At 45.5% G+C, this 15,686-nt stretch overlaps 1 protein-coding gene across 1 annotated transcript; it reads right to left on the bottom strand.

Annotated features, from left to right (window-relative positions):
• Positions 1 to 2,294: 2,294 nt before the first annotated feature.
• LOC136674986 (E3 ubiquitin-protein ligase RNF34-like) lies at positions 2,295 to 13,241 on the bottom strand. Its single transcript, XM_066651347.1, is given in 11 exon segments — positions 2,295 to 3,380; positions 3,383 to 3,499; positions 4,877 to 4,918; positions 5,079 to 5,108; positions 5,522 to 5,567; positions 5,569 to 5,700; positions 5,702 to 5,725; positions 5,818 to 5,880; positions 6,585 to 7,025; positions 8,975 to 9,205; positions 13,086 to 13,241. Coding segments are annotated over 11 exon segments (1,203 nt in total). The 5' UTR covers positions 13,092 to 13,241; the 3' UTR covers positions 2,295 to 3,309.
• Between the last annotated feature and the right edge of the window lie 2,445 nt (positions 13,242 to 15,686).

Here is a 15,686-nt window from a genome sequence, read left to right as displayed (position 1 = left end):
ATTAAATCATCTTTGATATTATCAAAATAAAAAGATCTAAATTACAAAGACCACGCTCCTCAGACACCCCCCCCCCCTCCCCAACACACACACACACACACACACACTTCTGTTCAGGGTCAGTTCCATATTCATCGTCCTGGTAGTCTTCGTGTTAGTTTCCTATTCAATAATAGCAGCATTAAACACACACACACACACACACACACACACACATTATCTTTCATTCATGCAGCTGAGCAAATGATCCAAGCTGATTAAATCTAATTAAGATTTAATTAGCCAGCCCCTCCCAGTTGGAGCGCAGCACGCTCGGAGGAGAACACTGCTACAGAAAGATCAGGTGTTCAGTGTTTTTCTCTGGAGGCGGAGTTTGAAGTGAATTGTTTAGTAAAATGTTCTGAAACTGCGCAGCTGCAGGAATCAAACGGAAGTCGTGTTGACGTTTTATTGTGTGGCGTGTCTTTGATGAATTTATGTGGAAAAGGTCGGGCTTTTTGGGGATTTAGAACAAACAAAGAAACAAACACTAACAACAAACAAAGTGTGGCTTAAACCCTGGAGATGAGCTCAATCTGGACACGGCCTAGTTTTCACTCTGATGACCAGCAGTGGACTCGGTGGATGTCTCTGACCTCTGTGGGGCAACAGAGAGCTGTGGGTGGGGGGGGGGTGGGAGTGGACACTTGCACCTCAGAGAGGGGCTTACAGCATTGGACAGAGTCACTCCAGACTACGCTAGAAATGATTAATAAGAACACAAACATAAACAAAACATAAACAACAACAACAAAAAAAAACCAACACACAATAAACTGAAGTGAAACCTCCGCTCCGCTCGGGCTGGGGATCAGACAACAACAACAACAATAAATAATAAAATATTCTGATATTGTTACCATCTAAAGTCACTAAATTATTTCCAAGAGAAAACTCATCACCTGCTGTAACCCTCTCTGACTGTAGGGGTCCTCTCCCGTCGGCGTCTGTCTGCTGCCCCTCGCCCTGGGGTCGGAGGAGTGGTCTCTGCACTGGAGAAACATTTACAGCTTTACATTACAGCTTCCACACACACACACACACCCACACACACACACACACACACACACAGAGAGAGAGCTCAGAGCGAGGGGCGTCAGACAGACCCCGGGGTTCAGAGGGTCTCCTGCTGAAAACACAGGTCGCTACACTGTTTATATTTTAAGCTCAATTTTTCAAAGCTGTTCCTCGAGAGCCCCCAGATGTTCCACGTTTAAACGCGAGACACAAGGCGCTGCTGAGATTTAAAAAATAACAGGTTCAAGTGCCGACAAAGTGATTGGTTTAGTGGAAGCATTAACTATTTACAAACTACAGCTGTCAACAAAACCTGCTCCGTACTCAGAATCATGCCATAAAAAGGAGTTGTGGTGTGTGATGCTTGTAAAAAGGGCGTGGCTAAGGAGTTGTGGGTGTGGCTGGTTGTAAAGAGGGCGTGGCTAAGGAGTTGTGGGTGTGGCTGACTCGGGGGAAGGAATTCTGGGCTCATTCAGTTTCTGGTTCATTTTCATTTACTTTTTTAAACAATAACCCACAGATCCGCTTTCTCCACAAATAACTATAAAGAAGTTTATATGTAATTCATTCGTCCTCGTGGTCTCTGGTGCCCCCTGGTGTTCTGCACTTGTTTGCAGCATGATGGTGTGAGGCCCTCCTATCGTTTACAGAAACAGAGGCTGGAGCTCCTCATTAATGTTTATCCAGTTTATGACGTGGGACGAGCAACAACACACAACAACCGAGGGCCTCAGAGCGGAACAGGGAACGCGGGAACACCGGAACACTGTTTATGGAACATCATTAACTTCAGACTGAACGGAGATTAGACACAAACCGGATTTTCTTCCGTTTCAGCCCATTCCCGACCGGCGGAGAAGGAAAAAACCTCCGGGACCTTTATGGGTTCAGGTACATTTTTAAGTAACCTTTGGTCCTGACTAAGGGCGTGTGTTCAGATGTTTATTTGAATTTTGAGTGCTTTAAGTTTACTTTATTAACGTGACATTTCAAGTCCTTATTTCAGAGACAGTGGGTCAGGACCGGAAACAGGAGAAAACACGTTGAAGATCATTTTTTACATTATTTTTCCTCCTGTAATTGTCAGGAAAGGGCTTTTATTTTGAAATCACTGGCTACATTTCGAGCTGGAGCAGATCCAGTCTGGAGGACTAAAGTGGTTATTACAGTGAGAGTGTGTTGGCACCTGCTGCTGGCTCCGGTCCTTTGATGGACGACCAACAACTCAACACTTTTCAGGAGAACCATCTACTCACAAAATGCATTTTCTTCATCTAATATTGCACATGAGACATTTAAAAGAGTGTAAACCATATCAAAACCCCCTCGGGACACGTTAGCTTCATCGCTGACATCACACCACAGCCGTCACACACTGGACCTGGTCAGGCGTCTGCATGTTCGGCTGCGGGTCACGGGGGAGACTCTACGTCCTGGAAGAGTGGGATTGGGCCGGAGGGTGTCTCTGCAGACGTGGAACAAGCAGGGATTATGGAGCTCAGGATGGAGACGGTGAAGCGTTGATGTGGACAAACCTCCAGACGCTCTCTCACTCTTTAACCCTTCACGGATCAGAGACCTGCTCCTGGTCTTCTACTGAGCTCTACAGTTATCTCAGCTCTTAGCACTAAGATAAACGTTCTGTCTGCGCAGTGCACCGTGTGGGAGTGTGCTCCCCGTACACCACGCCTCCTCCACCCCGATCTTTACTGATATTTCAGTTCAGAAACTAAGACTTCCTCCATCTTCACGTAACGGAGCTGATCTTCTACAGGAGAGAAGGCCTTTTCTGCTCGTCAGCCCACACTTCCACTCATCCCGACGGTTACGGTATTCCTGCTCGGACAACGGCAGGCTCCCGATTTTTAACCCTCAGAAAAACACAACAGAACCAGGTCTGAATTTTCAGCCCGTTCCAGTCGCTAGAGTTTTTTTTTAAAGATCTGTGTGCCTCTTTTCCCCAAAAAGGAAGAGGTTTCCCTCGGTCAACATCATGAGCTCCTTCCACTGATTTCTCGAGCAGTGACGGTCTCCTCCTCCTCTGTAACGTCGATAAACTGTCCGAGTAATCCGGCTCGGTGTGTGACGTCCATCCCTCGCGGTTCCGACAGAAAAACTCACAACAGCTGAGGAGTGGAACAGCGAGAGTCCTGTGACACTGAGAGACAGAGGGCGCTTCTGGCTGAGTGTGTGTGTGTGTGTGTGTGAGAGAGAGAGAGAAAGAGAGGGAGAGAGAGAGAGTGTGTGTGTTTGTTATGATTTGAAGACGTGAACCGCTCGGACCACATACTGCCGACAGATCGGACACTCGTTCATTCTCTTTCGCACTTGGTGCAGGTGACCATGTGACCGCACTCCAGCAGCACGCAGTCGATCACGGCGTCCATGCAGATACGGCACAGGTTCTCATCCACAGAACCCAGGGGAGCTACAGCGCCTAAATCTGGACACACACACAGACACAGACAGACAGAGGGGAGAAGAATCATTTCTGAAGACCAAGTTCACCTTTTCCCACACATTCAGCATCCAGAATAAACAAAGTCCAAACACCAAGAGAACACTTTCACAAACAAACCTCACATCTCACGTTTTTTTGTAAAACTTTAAATCCACATTCATGTCTCTACACTCACTGCCCACTCTGTTAGACGCCCCCACCTCATTGGTCCACCTAGTCCTTCATCAGTGACACAGGACGCTATCGGCTGGATGTTTTTGGTCGGTGGACTGTTCTCAGTCCAGACACTGAGGGGTTTAAAAACTCCAGCAGCACTGCTGTGTCTGATCCACTCTACACCAGCACAACACACACTCACACACCACCACCACGTCAGTGTCACTGCAGCGCTGAGAATGATCCACCACCACATCACACCTGCTCTGTGGGGGTCCTGAGAGCTGAGGAACAGGGGGAAAGGGGGTAACAAAGTATGCAGACCAACAATGGATAATCTCAAATTCTCTCTCTCTCTCTCTCTCTCTCTCTCTCTCTCTCTCTCTCTCTCTCTCTCCTCTTCTCTCTCTCTCTTCTCTCTCTCTCTCTCTCTCTCTCTCTCTCTCTCTCTCTCTCTCTCTCTCCTCTCTCTCTCCTCTCTCTCTCTCTCTCTCTCTCTCTCTTCTCTCTCTCTCTCTCTCTCTCTCTCTCTCTCTCCTCTCTCTCTCTCTCTCTCTCTCTCTGCGAGTGTAAAACTGCGGTGATGATGTATGGTGTATTTACAGAGAGTGAGGAAGGTTGTAACAGAATGTTACAGTGAAGATTGCGCTGAATCACTTCTACACGGTCACAGCGTGTTAATTATTACAGCAACAAACACCACAGATGAAACAGGTCATGCAAAATAAAATGAACACCTTAGGCTGTGGGAACAGAAACAGGACCGTGTCAGTGAGCTCTGTGTTTATAAAGATGTGTAACGCTATTACACCTGCTCCAGTTACGATTACACTTCATAAACTTCAAACATACGGCAGATTCCTTAAAGCACTAATAAACAAACTGTGAGAGGGTCTCGGTCTGTAGTGTTATCCTGTGTCTTACAGAGACTCAGCTATAATGTGTTTACACAGGGTGTTAGACCACGCTCAATCACCTGCACCGTCCACTCCTTTAACTCCTTCCCATTCCCTTCTGCTTCTGTTCCCACTGCAAACACCCACAGACCCCCCTCAGAGTCCCCTCGGCCATGGTCCATGTGTAGGAACATCTCGTTAATGCACTTTAAAGCCATATCCAGGGTCATGTTACCAAGGACTTCATTTCCCAACATGCACTGTGGAGGACTGAGAGTGACGGAATGATGGTGAGTAAAAGGCTTACCTCCGACATCTCCGTCACACACCGGAGGAGGATATGCCACAACTTTAAAGTCAAATGCAGGAGAAAGAAATTGTAAGTCAGAAGATCACTCAGAACTTTCCTTATATATAAAAAACAAAACAATCATTGTGCCCCTGGAGTGACGAAAACAACAACAACAACAACAACAACAGAGCTCTCTCTGTAAACAACACACACTCACCTGCAGTGACGCTGTTACTGACATTCTCCACTGCTGAGAAAACACACCACAGGGCGATTTACCCACAAAATAAATAGAGTAAACAACAGAGTATAAACTGTAAACAACTTGACTGGTTTAAGCAGTGTAAACATAAATTAATAAAGAGTAAAAAGTAAAGAGAATTATTAGTGTAAAGAGCCTAAAGTGTAAACAGTGTACGGAATAAACAGAATAATGGTGTAAAACAGTGTTAGACAGTAAACTGAGTTCAAATATGGAGTAAAAAATATGAACGAAGTACAAACGTAATGGTGTAAACAGAGTAAATGGAATAATCGTGGTAAATGGGGTAATAGTGTAAATAGAGCAATGGTGTAAACAGTGTAAATGGAGCAATGGTGTAAACAGAGTAATGGTGTAAACTGTGTAAATGGAGCAATGGTGTATCAGAGTAAACTGACTGGATCTGCGGTTGATCTCGTTTTCTCTGTACAGTCGGTGGACCCTTTTCCACCAGTTCCCACTTCTCACAGCAGCCGGAAAAATTAACGAAATTCCGAGCCAGGATTTCCTTCAGCTGCCGGACCGTCAGAGCCTCGATGTCCTCCTCATGAGCGAGGTCAGAGAGAGATGCCCTTGCCGCGCCGCTGGAGCACTGGACTCGACTGGCAACACACACACATATGACACAAATGTTTATACCTCATTCATTCATTATGTGTTTACAGATAAATTTTGTGTAATTCAGATCACTGACCTCTAGTAAATGTTCAGTAGATTCCAGGGTCAGGAGGGAGATGGAGGCACTCTCCCCAAGATCCTAACACACACACACAAAAAAAGTCCCACACATTTACAAAACCAATCAATGACATTACCATCCTTCTCCTCACTACATTATAATGAGTGTAAACAGCTCACAGTGGAACTCCAGACCATTTAGATAAAGAAGGGTGTTTTCTTACACACACACACACACACACACGGCTAAATCAGCCTCGTGTCTTTTCAGATATTAATGGCAGAATGTTCCTCATTCAGGAGATGGATCACGGGCCTTCCAGCTTAACCACTCAGACCGAGTGTGTGTGTGTGTGTGTCTATGTGTGTGTCCATCTTCTGGCTATGGAGGGCATAATTATAGCAGGCTGCAGGCTGTTCTACAGTTACATAATCAGCTCAGCCAGGCGGCTCACAGGGAAACACCCCACACATGCACATGCACAAAGACACACACACACTCAAAAACATTTGTTTATTGTAAATAAACTGGTGTAATATAAAGTAACTCGCTGCAACAGAACCATGGAAACAGGTGTGATGTATCCATAGCAACGGGAAGCATGGAACTAAAGAATAATTGAATAGTGTAACCATGGAAACCGTTGTAGTGTACACTGACATTACTAGAGCATAAACATAGCAGCAGGTGGAGTTCAACTACAGACATTAGGACACTGCAACCACGGCATCATGTGTAGCATTGCCATGGAAACAGACGTGAGGTGACTGTGGAGATGTCACCTGGCTGGTTCCTGAGCTGTTGCTGGGGCTGGGTGTATCTCCCTGAGAGGCAGAGACTGACTGTTGGGAGGTGGATCGTGCCACAGGGGGTGGGGTCAGTGCCGGGGGAGGGGCAGGGTGAAGGGTGTCTGATTCTGCCCCCTCTTCTTCTTCCTCTTCCTCCTCCTGATGATGCTGTTCCTCCTGGTCCTCTGGAGGCTGGAGCTCCGCCCCCAAATGTCGGAGCACCAGCTCCACCAGGTCCTCCTTCTCCCGGCAAGTGTCTGTGCTGATATTACGCAGACGCAGGTACTGACGCAGGTCTTTCACACGCAGACGCATGAGCCGACGACGCTGGAATGCCGTTCCCCACAGCAGGTGACAGGTCACACACCGGCGCAGGTTCTCTTGCAGCACCGAGCACAGCGAGCAGAAACACTTCTTACAGTCCGAACACACATGCTGCACAAGAGAGAGACAGAGAGAAATATACAGAGTGACATGTATGACAAACAGAGGGATTAATAAACCTCCAGGTCCAGAAATGTGTTCTTTCATATGCCCCTTTCACACAGGCACAGTAATCCAGACTACCCGGTGTGTGTGAATGCAACCAGTGTAGGGTACAGTGGTAGGTACAGTGTAGGGTACATTATAAGGAACAGTGTAGGGTACATTATAAGGTACATTGTAAGGTACAGTGTAAGGCTTATTGTACAGTACAGCATGGGGTTTAGTGTAAGGTACAGTGTAAGGCTTATTGTACAGTACAGCATAGGGTTTAGTGTAAGGTACAGTGTAGGGTACATTGTAAGGTACAGTGTAAGGCTTATTGTACAGTACAGCATAGGGTTTAGTGTAAGGTACAATGTAAGGCTTATTGTACAGTACAGCATAGGGTTTAGTGTAAGGTACAGTGTAAGGCTTATTGTACAGTACAGCATAAGGTTTAGTGTAAGGTACAGTGTAAGGCTTATTGTACAGTACAGCATAAGGTTTAGTGTAAGGTACAGTGTAAGGCTTATTGTACAGTACAGCATAAGGTTTAGTGTAGGGTACAGTGTAAGGCTTATTGTACAGTACAGCATAAGGTTTAGTGTAGGGTACAGTGTAAGTTACATTATAGGGTACAGTGTAAGGCTTATTGTACAGTACAGCATAGGGTTTAGTGTAAGGTACAGTGTAAGGCTTATTGTACAGTACAGCATAGGGTTTAGTGTAGGGTACAGTGTAAGGCTTATTGTACAGTACAGCATAAGGTTTAGTGTAGGGTACAGTGTAAGTTACATTATAGGGTACAGTGTAAGGCTTATTGTACAGTACAGCATAAGGTTTAGTGTAAGGTACAGTGTAAGGCTTATTGTACAGTACAGCATAGGGTTTAGTGTAAGGTACAGTGTAAGGCTTATTGTACAGTACAGCATAAGGTTTAGTGTAAGGTACAGTGTAAGGCTTATTGTACAGTACAGCATAGGGTTTAGTGTAAGGTACAGTGTAAGGCTTATTGTACAGTACAGCATAAGGTTTAGTGTAAGGTACAATGTAAGGCTTATTGTACAGTACAGCATAGGGTTTAGTGTAAGGTACAGTGTAAGGCTTATTGTACAGTACAGCATAAGGTTTAGTGTAAGGTACAGTGTAAGGCTTATTGTACAGTACAGCATAGGGTTTAGTGTAGGGTACAGTCTAAGGTACATTATAAGGTACAGTGTAAGGTACATTATAAGGTACAGTGTAAGGTACAGTGTAAGGCTTATTGTACAGTACAACATAGGGTTTAGTGTAAGGTACAGTGTAAGGCTTATTGTACAGTACAACAAAGGGTTTAGTGTAAGGTACAGTGTAAGGCTTATTGTACAGTACAACAAAGGGTTTAGTGTAAGGTACAGTGTAAGGCTTATTGTACAGTACAGCATAGGGTTTAGTGTAGGGTACAGTGTGGGGGTTTACTGTACAGTACAGCATAGGGTTTAGTGTGGGGTTTAGTGTAGGGTACAGTGTGGGGTTTAGTGTAGGTGCAGTGTGGGGGTTTATTGCACAGCACAGCATAGGATTTTTTGGAGGGTGCAGTGTGGGGTTTAGTGTAGGGTACAGTGTAGGGGTTTATTGTACAGTACAGCGTAGGGTTTAGTGTGGGGTTTAGTGTAGGGTACAGTGTGGGGTTTAGTGTAGGTGCAGTGTGGGGGTTTATTGCACAGCACAGCATAGGGTTTTTTGGAGGGTGCAGTGTGGGGTTTAGTGTAGGGTACAGTGTGCGGTGCAGTGTAGGGCTTAGTGTAGGATACAGTGTGGGGGTTTATTGTACAGTACAGCGTAGGGTTTGGTGTGGGGTACAGAATACGTTTGAAGCATAAATTTGCCTTAACAGGGTGTTTTTGATAAAGTGGCCAGTGAATGAATCTGTGTGGTACCTTGCGTCTGAAAACAGAGAAGGCAAGTCCACAGGCTTTACACACAAGTCCGGCGGGGTTGCTGGGGGAAGGAGAGGGTGTGGGAGGGTATGTTGAGTACCCTGCACTGGGGGCAAATCTGAAGGGTCCGGCTGCTGCCCCAAAACCAGGCTGCTGCCCCCGAACTGAACCAGTACCGATCACTTCATTCAACAGCCCACAACAGGACGCCCACATAGAGGACGCCCCGGCCTAGGGAGAGAGAGGGAGAGAGAGAGAGAGAGAGAGAGAGAGAGAGAGAGAGAGAGAGAGAGAGAAAATAAATAAAATTAATTATTGCTGATCCACTTACACCAGCACAACACACACTAACACACCACCACCACGTCAGTGTCACCCCAGCACTTAGAATGATCCACCACCACATCACACCTGCTCTGTGGGGGTCAAACCCTGCGCAGTTAAATCCAATGCAGTCAAACTCAACATATTCAACCCAGAGGCAATCAATCTGATCACAGTCAAACCCAGCTCTGTCAAATCCAGATAAGACAAACCCAGCTCAGTCAAACCCAGGTTGGGGAAACACAGCTCTGTCAAAGTCAGCTAACTCAAAGTCAGCTCTGTCAAACCCAGCTCTGTCAAAGTCAGCTAAGTCAAAGTCAGCTAAGTCAAATCCAGCTAAGTCAAATCCAGCTAAGTCAAACCCAGCTAAGTCAAAGTCAGCTAAGTCAAACCCAGCTCTGTCAAAGTCAGCTAAGTCAAATCCAGCTAAGTCAAAGTCAGCTCTGTCAAAGTCAGCTCTGTCAAAGTCAGCTCTGTCAAAGTCAGCTCTGTCAAACCCAGCTCTGTCAAACCCAGCTCTGTCAAACCCAGCTCTGTCAAACCCAGCTCTGTCAAACCCAGCTCTGTCAAACCCAGCTCCGTCAAACCCAGCTAAGTCAAACCCAGCTAAGTCAAACCCAGCTAAGTCAAAGTCAGTTCTGTCAAACCCAGCTCTGTCAAACCCAGATAAGACAAAGCCAGCTCTGTCAAACTCAGTTAAGTCAAACCCAGCTCGGGGAAACCCTGCTCGGTCAAACCCAGCTCGGGGAAACCCAGCTCGGTCAAAATCATCTCTGTCAAATCCAGATAAGACAAATCCAGCTCGGTCAAATCCAGCTATGTCAAACCCAGCTATGTCAAACCCAGTTAAGTCAAACCCAGTTAAGTCAAACCCAGTTAAGTCAAACCCAGCTCTGTCAAACCCAGCTCTGTCAAACCCAGATAAGACAAAGCCAGCTCTGTCAAACTCAGTTAAGTCAAACCCAGCTAGGGGAAACCCAGCTCGGTCAAACTCATCTCTGTCAAATCCAGATAAGACAAACCCAGCTAAGTCAAACCCAACACCCACATAGAGGACGCCCCGGCCTAGGGGGAGAGAGAGAGAGAGAGAGAGAGAGAAAATAAATAAAATTAATTATTGCTGATCCACTTACACCAGCACAACACACACTAACACACCACCACCACGTCAGTGTCACCCCAGCACTTAGAATGATCCACCACCACATCACACCTGCTCTGTGGGGGTCAAACCCTGCGCAGTTAAATCCAATGCAGTCAAACTCAACATATTCAACCCAGAGGCAATCAATCTGATCACAGTCAAACCCAGCTCTGTCAAACCCAGCTAATTCAAACCCAGCTCTGTCAAAGTCAGCTAAGTCAAACCCAGCTCTGTCAAAGTCAGCTAAGTCAAACCCAGCTCTGTCAAACCCAGCTCTGTCAAACCCAGCTCTGTCAAAGTCAGCTAAGTCAAAGTCAGCTAAATCAAACCCAGCTCTGTCAAAGTCAGCTCTGTCAAAGTCAGCTCTGTCAAAGTCAGCTCTGTCAAAGTCAGCTCTGTCAAACCCAGCTCTGTCAAACCCAGCTCTGTCAAACCCAGCTCTGTCAAACCCAGCTAAGTCAAATCCAGATAAGACAAATCCAGCTCGGTCAAACCCAGCTAAGTCAAACCCAACACCCACATAGAGGACGCCCCGGCCTAGGGAGAGAGAGAGAGAGAAAATAAATAAAATTAATTATTGCTGATCCACTTACACCAGCACAACACACACTAACACACCACCACCACGTCAGTGTCACCCCAGCACTTAGAATGATCCACCACCACATCACACCTGCTCTGTGGGGGTCAAACCCTGCGCAGTTAAATCCAATGCAGTCAAACGCAACACATTCAACCCAGAGGCAATCAATCTGATCACAGTCAAACCCAGCTAATTCAAACCCAGCTCTGTCAAATCCAGATAAGACAAATCCAGATAAGACAAACCCAGCTCGGTCAAACCCAGGTCGGTCAAACCCAGGTCGGGGAAACACAGCTCTGTCAAAGTCAGCTCTGTCAAAGTCAGCTAACTCAAAGTCAGCTTGGTCAAGCCCAGCTAACTCAAAGTCAGCCAAGTCAAAGTCAGCCAAGTCAAACCCAGCTAAGTCAAACCCAGCTCGGGCAAAGTCAGCTAAGTCAAACCCAGCTCTGTCAAACCCAGCTAAGTCAAACCCAGCTAAGTCAAACCCAGCTCTGTCAAACCCAGCTCTGTCAAACCCAGCTCTGTCAAACCCAGCTCTGTCAAAGTCAGCCAAGTCAAAGTCAGCCAAGTCAAACCCAGCTCTGTCAAAGTCAGTTAAGTCAAACCCAGCTCTGTCAAAGTCAGTTAAGTCAAACCCAGCTCTGTCAAACCCAGCTCTGTCAAACCCAGCTCTGTCAAACCCAGCTAAGTCAAACCCAGCTCTGTCAAACCCAGCTCTGTCAAACCCAGCTCTGTCAAACCCAGCTCTGTCAAACTCAGCTCTGTCAAACTCAGCTCTGTCAAACTCAGCTCGGGGAAACCCAGCTCGGGGAAACCCAGCTCTGTCAAACCCAGCTAAGTCAAATCCAGATAAGACAAAGCCAGCTCTGTCAAACCCAGTTAAGTAAAACCCAGCTCGGGGAAACCCTGCTCGGTCAAACCCAGTTAAGTCAAACTCAGCTCTGTCAAACCCAGTTAAGTCAAACCCAACTTGGCCAAACCCAGTTAAGTCAAACCCAGCTCTGTCACACCTAGCTCTGTCAAACCCAGCTCAGTCAAACCCAATTGGCCAAATCCAGCTCTGTCAAACCCAGTTAAGTCAAACCCAGCTCTGTCAAACCCAGTTAAGTCAAACCCAACTTGGCCAAACCCAGTTAAGTCAAACCCAGCTCTGTCACACCCAGCTCTGTCAAACCCAGCTTAGTCAAACCCAATTGGCCAAATCCAGCTCTGTCAAACCCAGTTAAGTCAAACCCAGCTCTGTCAAACCCAGTTAAGTCAAACCCAGCTCGGGGAAACCCTGCTCGGTCAAACCCAGTTAAGTCAAACTCAGCTCTGTCAAACCCAGTTAAGTCAAACCCAACTTGGCCAAACCCAGTTAAGTCAAACCCAGCTCTGTCACACCTAGCTCTGTCACACCTAGCTCTGTCAAACCCAGCTCAGTCAAACCCAATTGGCCAAATCCAGCTCTGTCAAACCCAGTTAAGTCAAACCCAGCTCTGTCAAACCCAGTTAAGTCAAACCCAACTTGGCCAAACCCAGTTAAGTCAAACCCAGCTCTGTCAAACCCAGCTCAGTCAAACCCAATTGGCCAAATCCAGCTCTGTCAAACCCAGTTAAGTCAAACCCAGCTCTGTCAAACCCAGTTAAGTCAAACCCAGCTCTGTCAAACCCAGTTAAGTCAAACTCTGGACAGAGGCCCACTGCACTAAACCCAACAGCAGAGACCCAACACCCAAAAAAGCATGAACCCAGAGCAATAAACCCAGCAATAAAAGCCCAATGTGATAAACCCAGGGCCCCACACTATCGCCATTTAACGACCTCAGGTCCACTGTGGACACTGTTCCCACAGATCCTCCTCCTCCTCCTCCTCCTATTTCTCCTCCTTAGCTGATGACTGCAGATGAAGATTAGCATGAACAAGCAGTTCATACCAATCTTCATCTTCATCCTCCTCCTCCGCTGAGAACTGCACCACTGTCCCCCGCCGGTGGCCGCGGCACCGGGCCTGAGCGCCGGGAGGCGAAGTAACGCACCCCCCGCGGTGTTCCGCCACAGGTTCTCGGTTTTTTCTGTACCTTCATCGCGGTCCCGACTCTGAGCTTCTCCTGAAGCCGCTTTCACTGCTCCCTCCGCTCCATCAGCACCGCTCTGCTGGCCCTGGCCTCTCTGTTTAGGGATCTGAGCATGACGTAATGGGCCAACGGGTCTCCGCCAGTCACAACACACGGACTGAAACGTAAACCCCAGGAGCCAATCAGCTTTTCTGAACTGACCCGGGTGGGCGGGCCTGACAAAGAGAGACTAAAGTTGGATTATTTTATCGGAATTGTCCATTCCACCTTAAGAAATGCAGCGGATAATGTTCCATACCACCTTAAACACTGCTGTTACAGGCTGCTGGCAATTTCTTCAGCATTTAAGGTGGAACGGCACATTCAAATAATGCAGCTGATGGATCATTTAAGATGGAAGTTTTAATTCCAGATCTATAATGTGCAGCATTTAAGGTGGAAAGAAAATTGTAGTAACGTACCTGAGGCCACTTTTATTGTGGAAAGGAAAATCCATACACATCAGTTTATGGATGTAATTGATACATCGTTTAAAGTAGAAATGAAATTCTAGTAATTTCGTTTCTTTTGCATTTAAGGTGGAAAGGAAAATCAATAAAAATAAAATGGAATGAAAGAATAAATAACGTAACGGAAAAGAAGTAAACAACTTTTTTAATATTATAATTTATAATATCAAAGTTTTAAAGTGTTTGATGCTTCTAAAAGTCATTAATATGATTTGTATAATTTTGTACCGACTCAGTGACTCCCAGATACAGCATTGTGTTCATGAAGCAGCAGCGCCTCCTGGAGTCTAATGGAAGCATGTCAATATCTAAATTAAATGTAATATGCGAAACGGGAGTGTGATCCAAAGATACTTTTCAGTATCATACATGTTAACGTTAAAATGGTTGTCCCTATGGTGTGTGTGTTTTGGGGGGGGGGGGGGTGGTTGAATAATCCCCGGGACGCTTGTGTCCTGTGTGACGGACTGTCCACTAGAGGGAGGTGTTTATCGCTGTATGAATGAGCTCCGCCGGGAGAAACACGTGATCCACTGTCCTGACGTCACTGGAGTAAAGAGGCTCTGAGGAACGTCACACTAGTGATGGGAATTTCGGCTCTTTTTGGGGAGCCGGCTCTTTTGGCTCGGCTCTTCATAAAGAGCCGGCTCTTTCGGCTCCTAAATAGCTCTTTGTTTTACCACTTATTTCCACTGGTACAGAACAATATTACCTACATTTTACATGACTATATGGACAAAACATTATTGTTCAATATTCAAAATAATAGTTTTGCAATGGCCAATTGTTTTTATGGCTGTCTTGTAATAACTCACTGATTGCACTTAATTGTATAAATAACTGGATTTTTATGTAAACACCTTGTAAAACCACTTGTAAACTCTGAAATACAGCCAATGGAACCCAAAGGTAGGTATTACAAAATAGCTTATTAAATTAAATAATCATCCATTTCTGGGAAATAAAATAAACAAATACAAAGTGCAAAACAGCAGCATTCAATGATGGTGAATAAAACAACAACAACTGTCAACAAACATTTAACTGATTTAACATTTTCTTCTACTATTTTTTGGAAGGCAGATTGGCATTCAGGAAAACCAAGTGTCTCAGCTCGGAGGGTTGGAGCTTGCTTGGTGTTCTCTGATTGGTTGAATGACAAGCCTTAGAAAAAAAATGGCTCGGTCTTAGACGGGAACCGGCTCTCATCGTTCACTTACAAGAGCCGGCTCTTTGAACTGGTTCGTTCGCGACCGACACATCACTACTTCACACTCACACTGTGTCTGAAACGTTTCACTTTATAGGGCACTGCTTTGGGACCTTGTAATAGTGTAAAGAAAACATTGTGCAGTGGTTCTCAAACTATTTCTGCCATGCTCCCCTTTTGTAGATGACAGTATTTTAAGGGAAATTTACCTCATACTTATAGTGTACCTTCACATAACTTACGGGTTATTTTTATGAATCGGTAAATATTAAATATGGGTCCTTTCTAGTTCTTAAATATTGAGGACTATAACTATAATGTCCCATATTTTACCATGTAGTTTCTCAGAATTTATGGTGTACGTTCTGTGTGTTTGACAGTCATTAAACTTTGGATGACCAGCCTTCCATAGCTGTGCATTGAGAGGTATCTTCTTTGTACTCATTCTGTCATGAGCCGCTGTAGAACTGAACCTACAACAGACCTGACATTTCAAAAGTACAGAGCCAATGCTTATCATATGATTCAGAACCATACAACGAAGTACAAGACAATTAGAAGCATAATAAGTCCCAGGAATGTGAGTGAAGCTTGCCCTCTGAATAACAGCGTAAAACAAAGTCCACCATAGTTAAAGCACCAGTATGAACAGATAAGTATTTTTTACTGATTCATATAAATTTTAATCTGTTTGTTATGAGGAGGTACACTGTAATTATCAGTTAAATCCCTCTTTAAAACATGTGTGTGTGTCAGGGTGTGAGTGTGTGAATATGAGAGAGAGAGAGAGAGAGAGAATGTGTGTGTGTGTGAGAGAGTATGTGTGTGAGAGAGTGTGTGTTTATGTAAATGTGTGTTTATGTGTGAGAGAGAGTGTTTGTGTAA

Source organism: Hoplias malabaricus, chromosome 18 (genome assembly GCF_029633855.1).
Source record: "Hoplias malabaricus isolate fHopMal1 chromosome 18, fHopMal1.hap1, whole genome shotgun sequence".
NCBI classification, from domain to species: Eukaryota; Metazoa; Chordata; class Actinopteri; order Characiformes; family Erythrinidae; genus Hoplias; species Hoplias malabaricus.
This window is presented reverse-complemented; position numbering and strand designations above follow the sequence as displayed.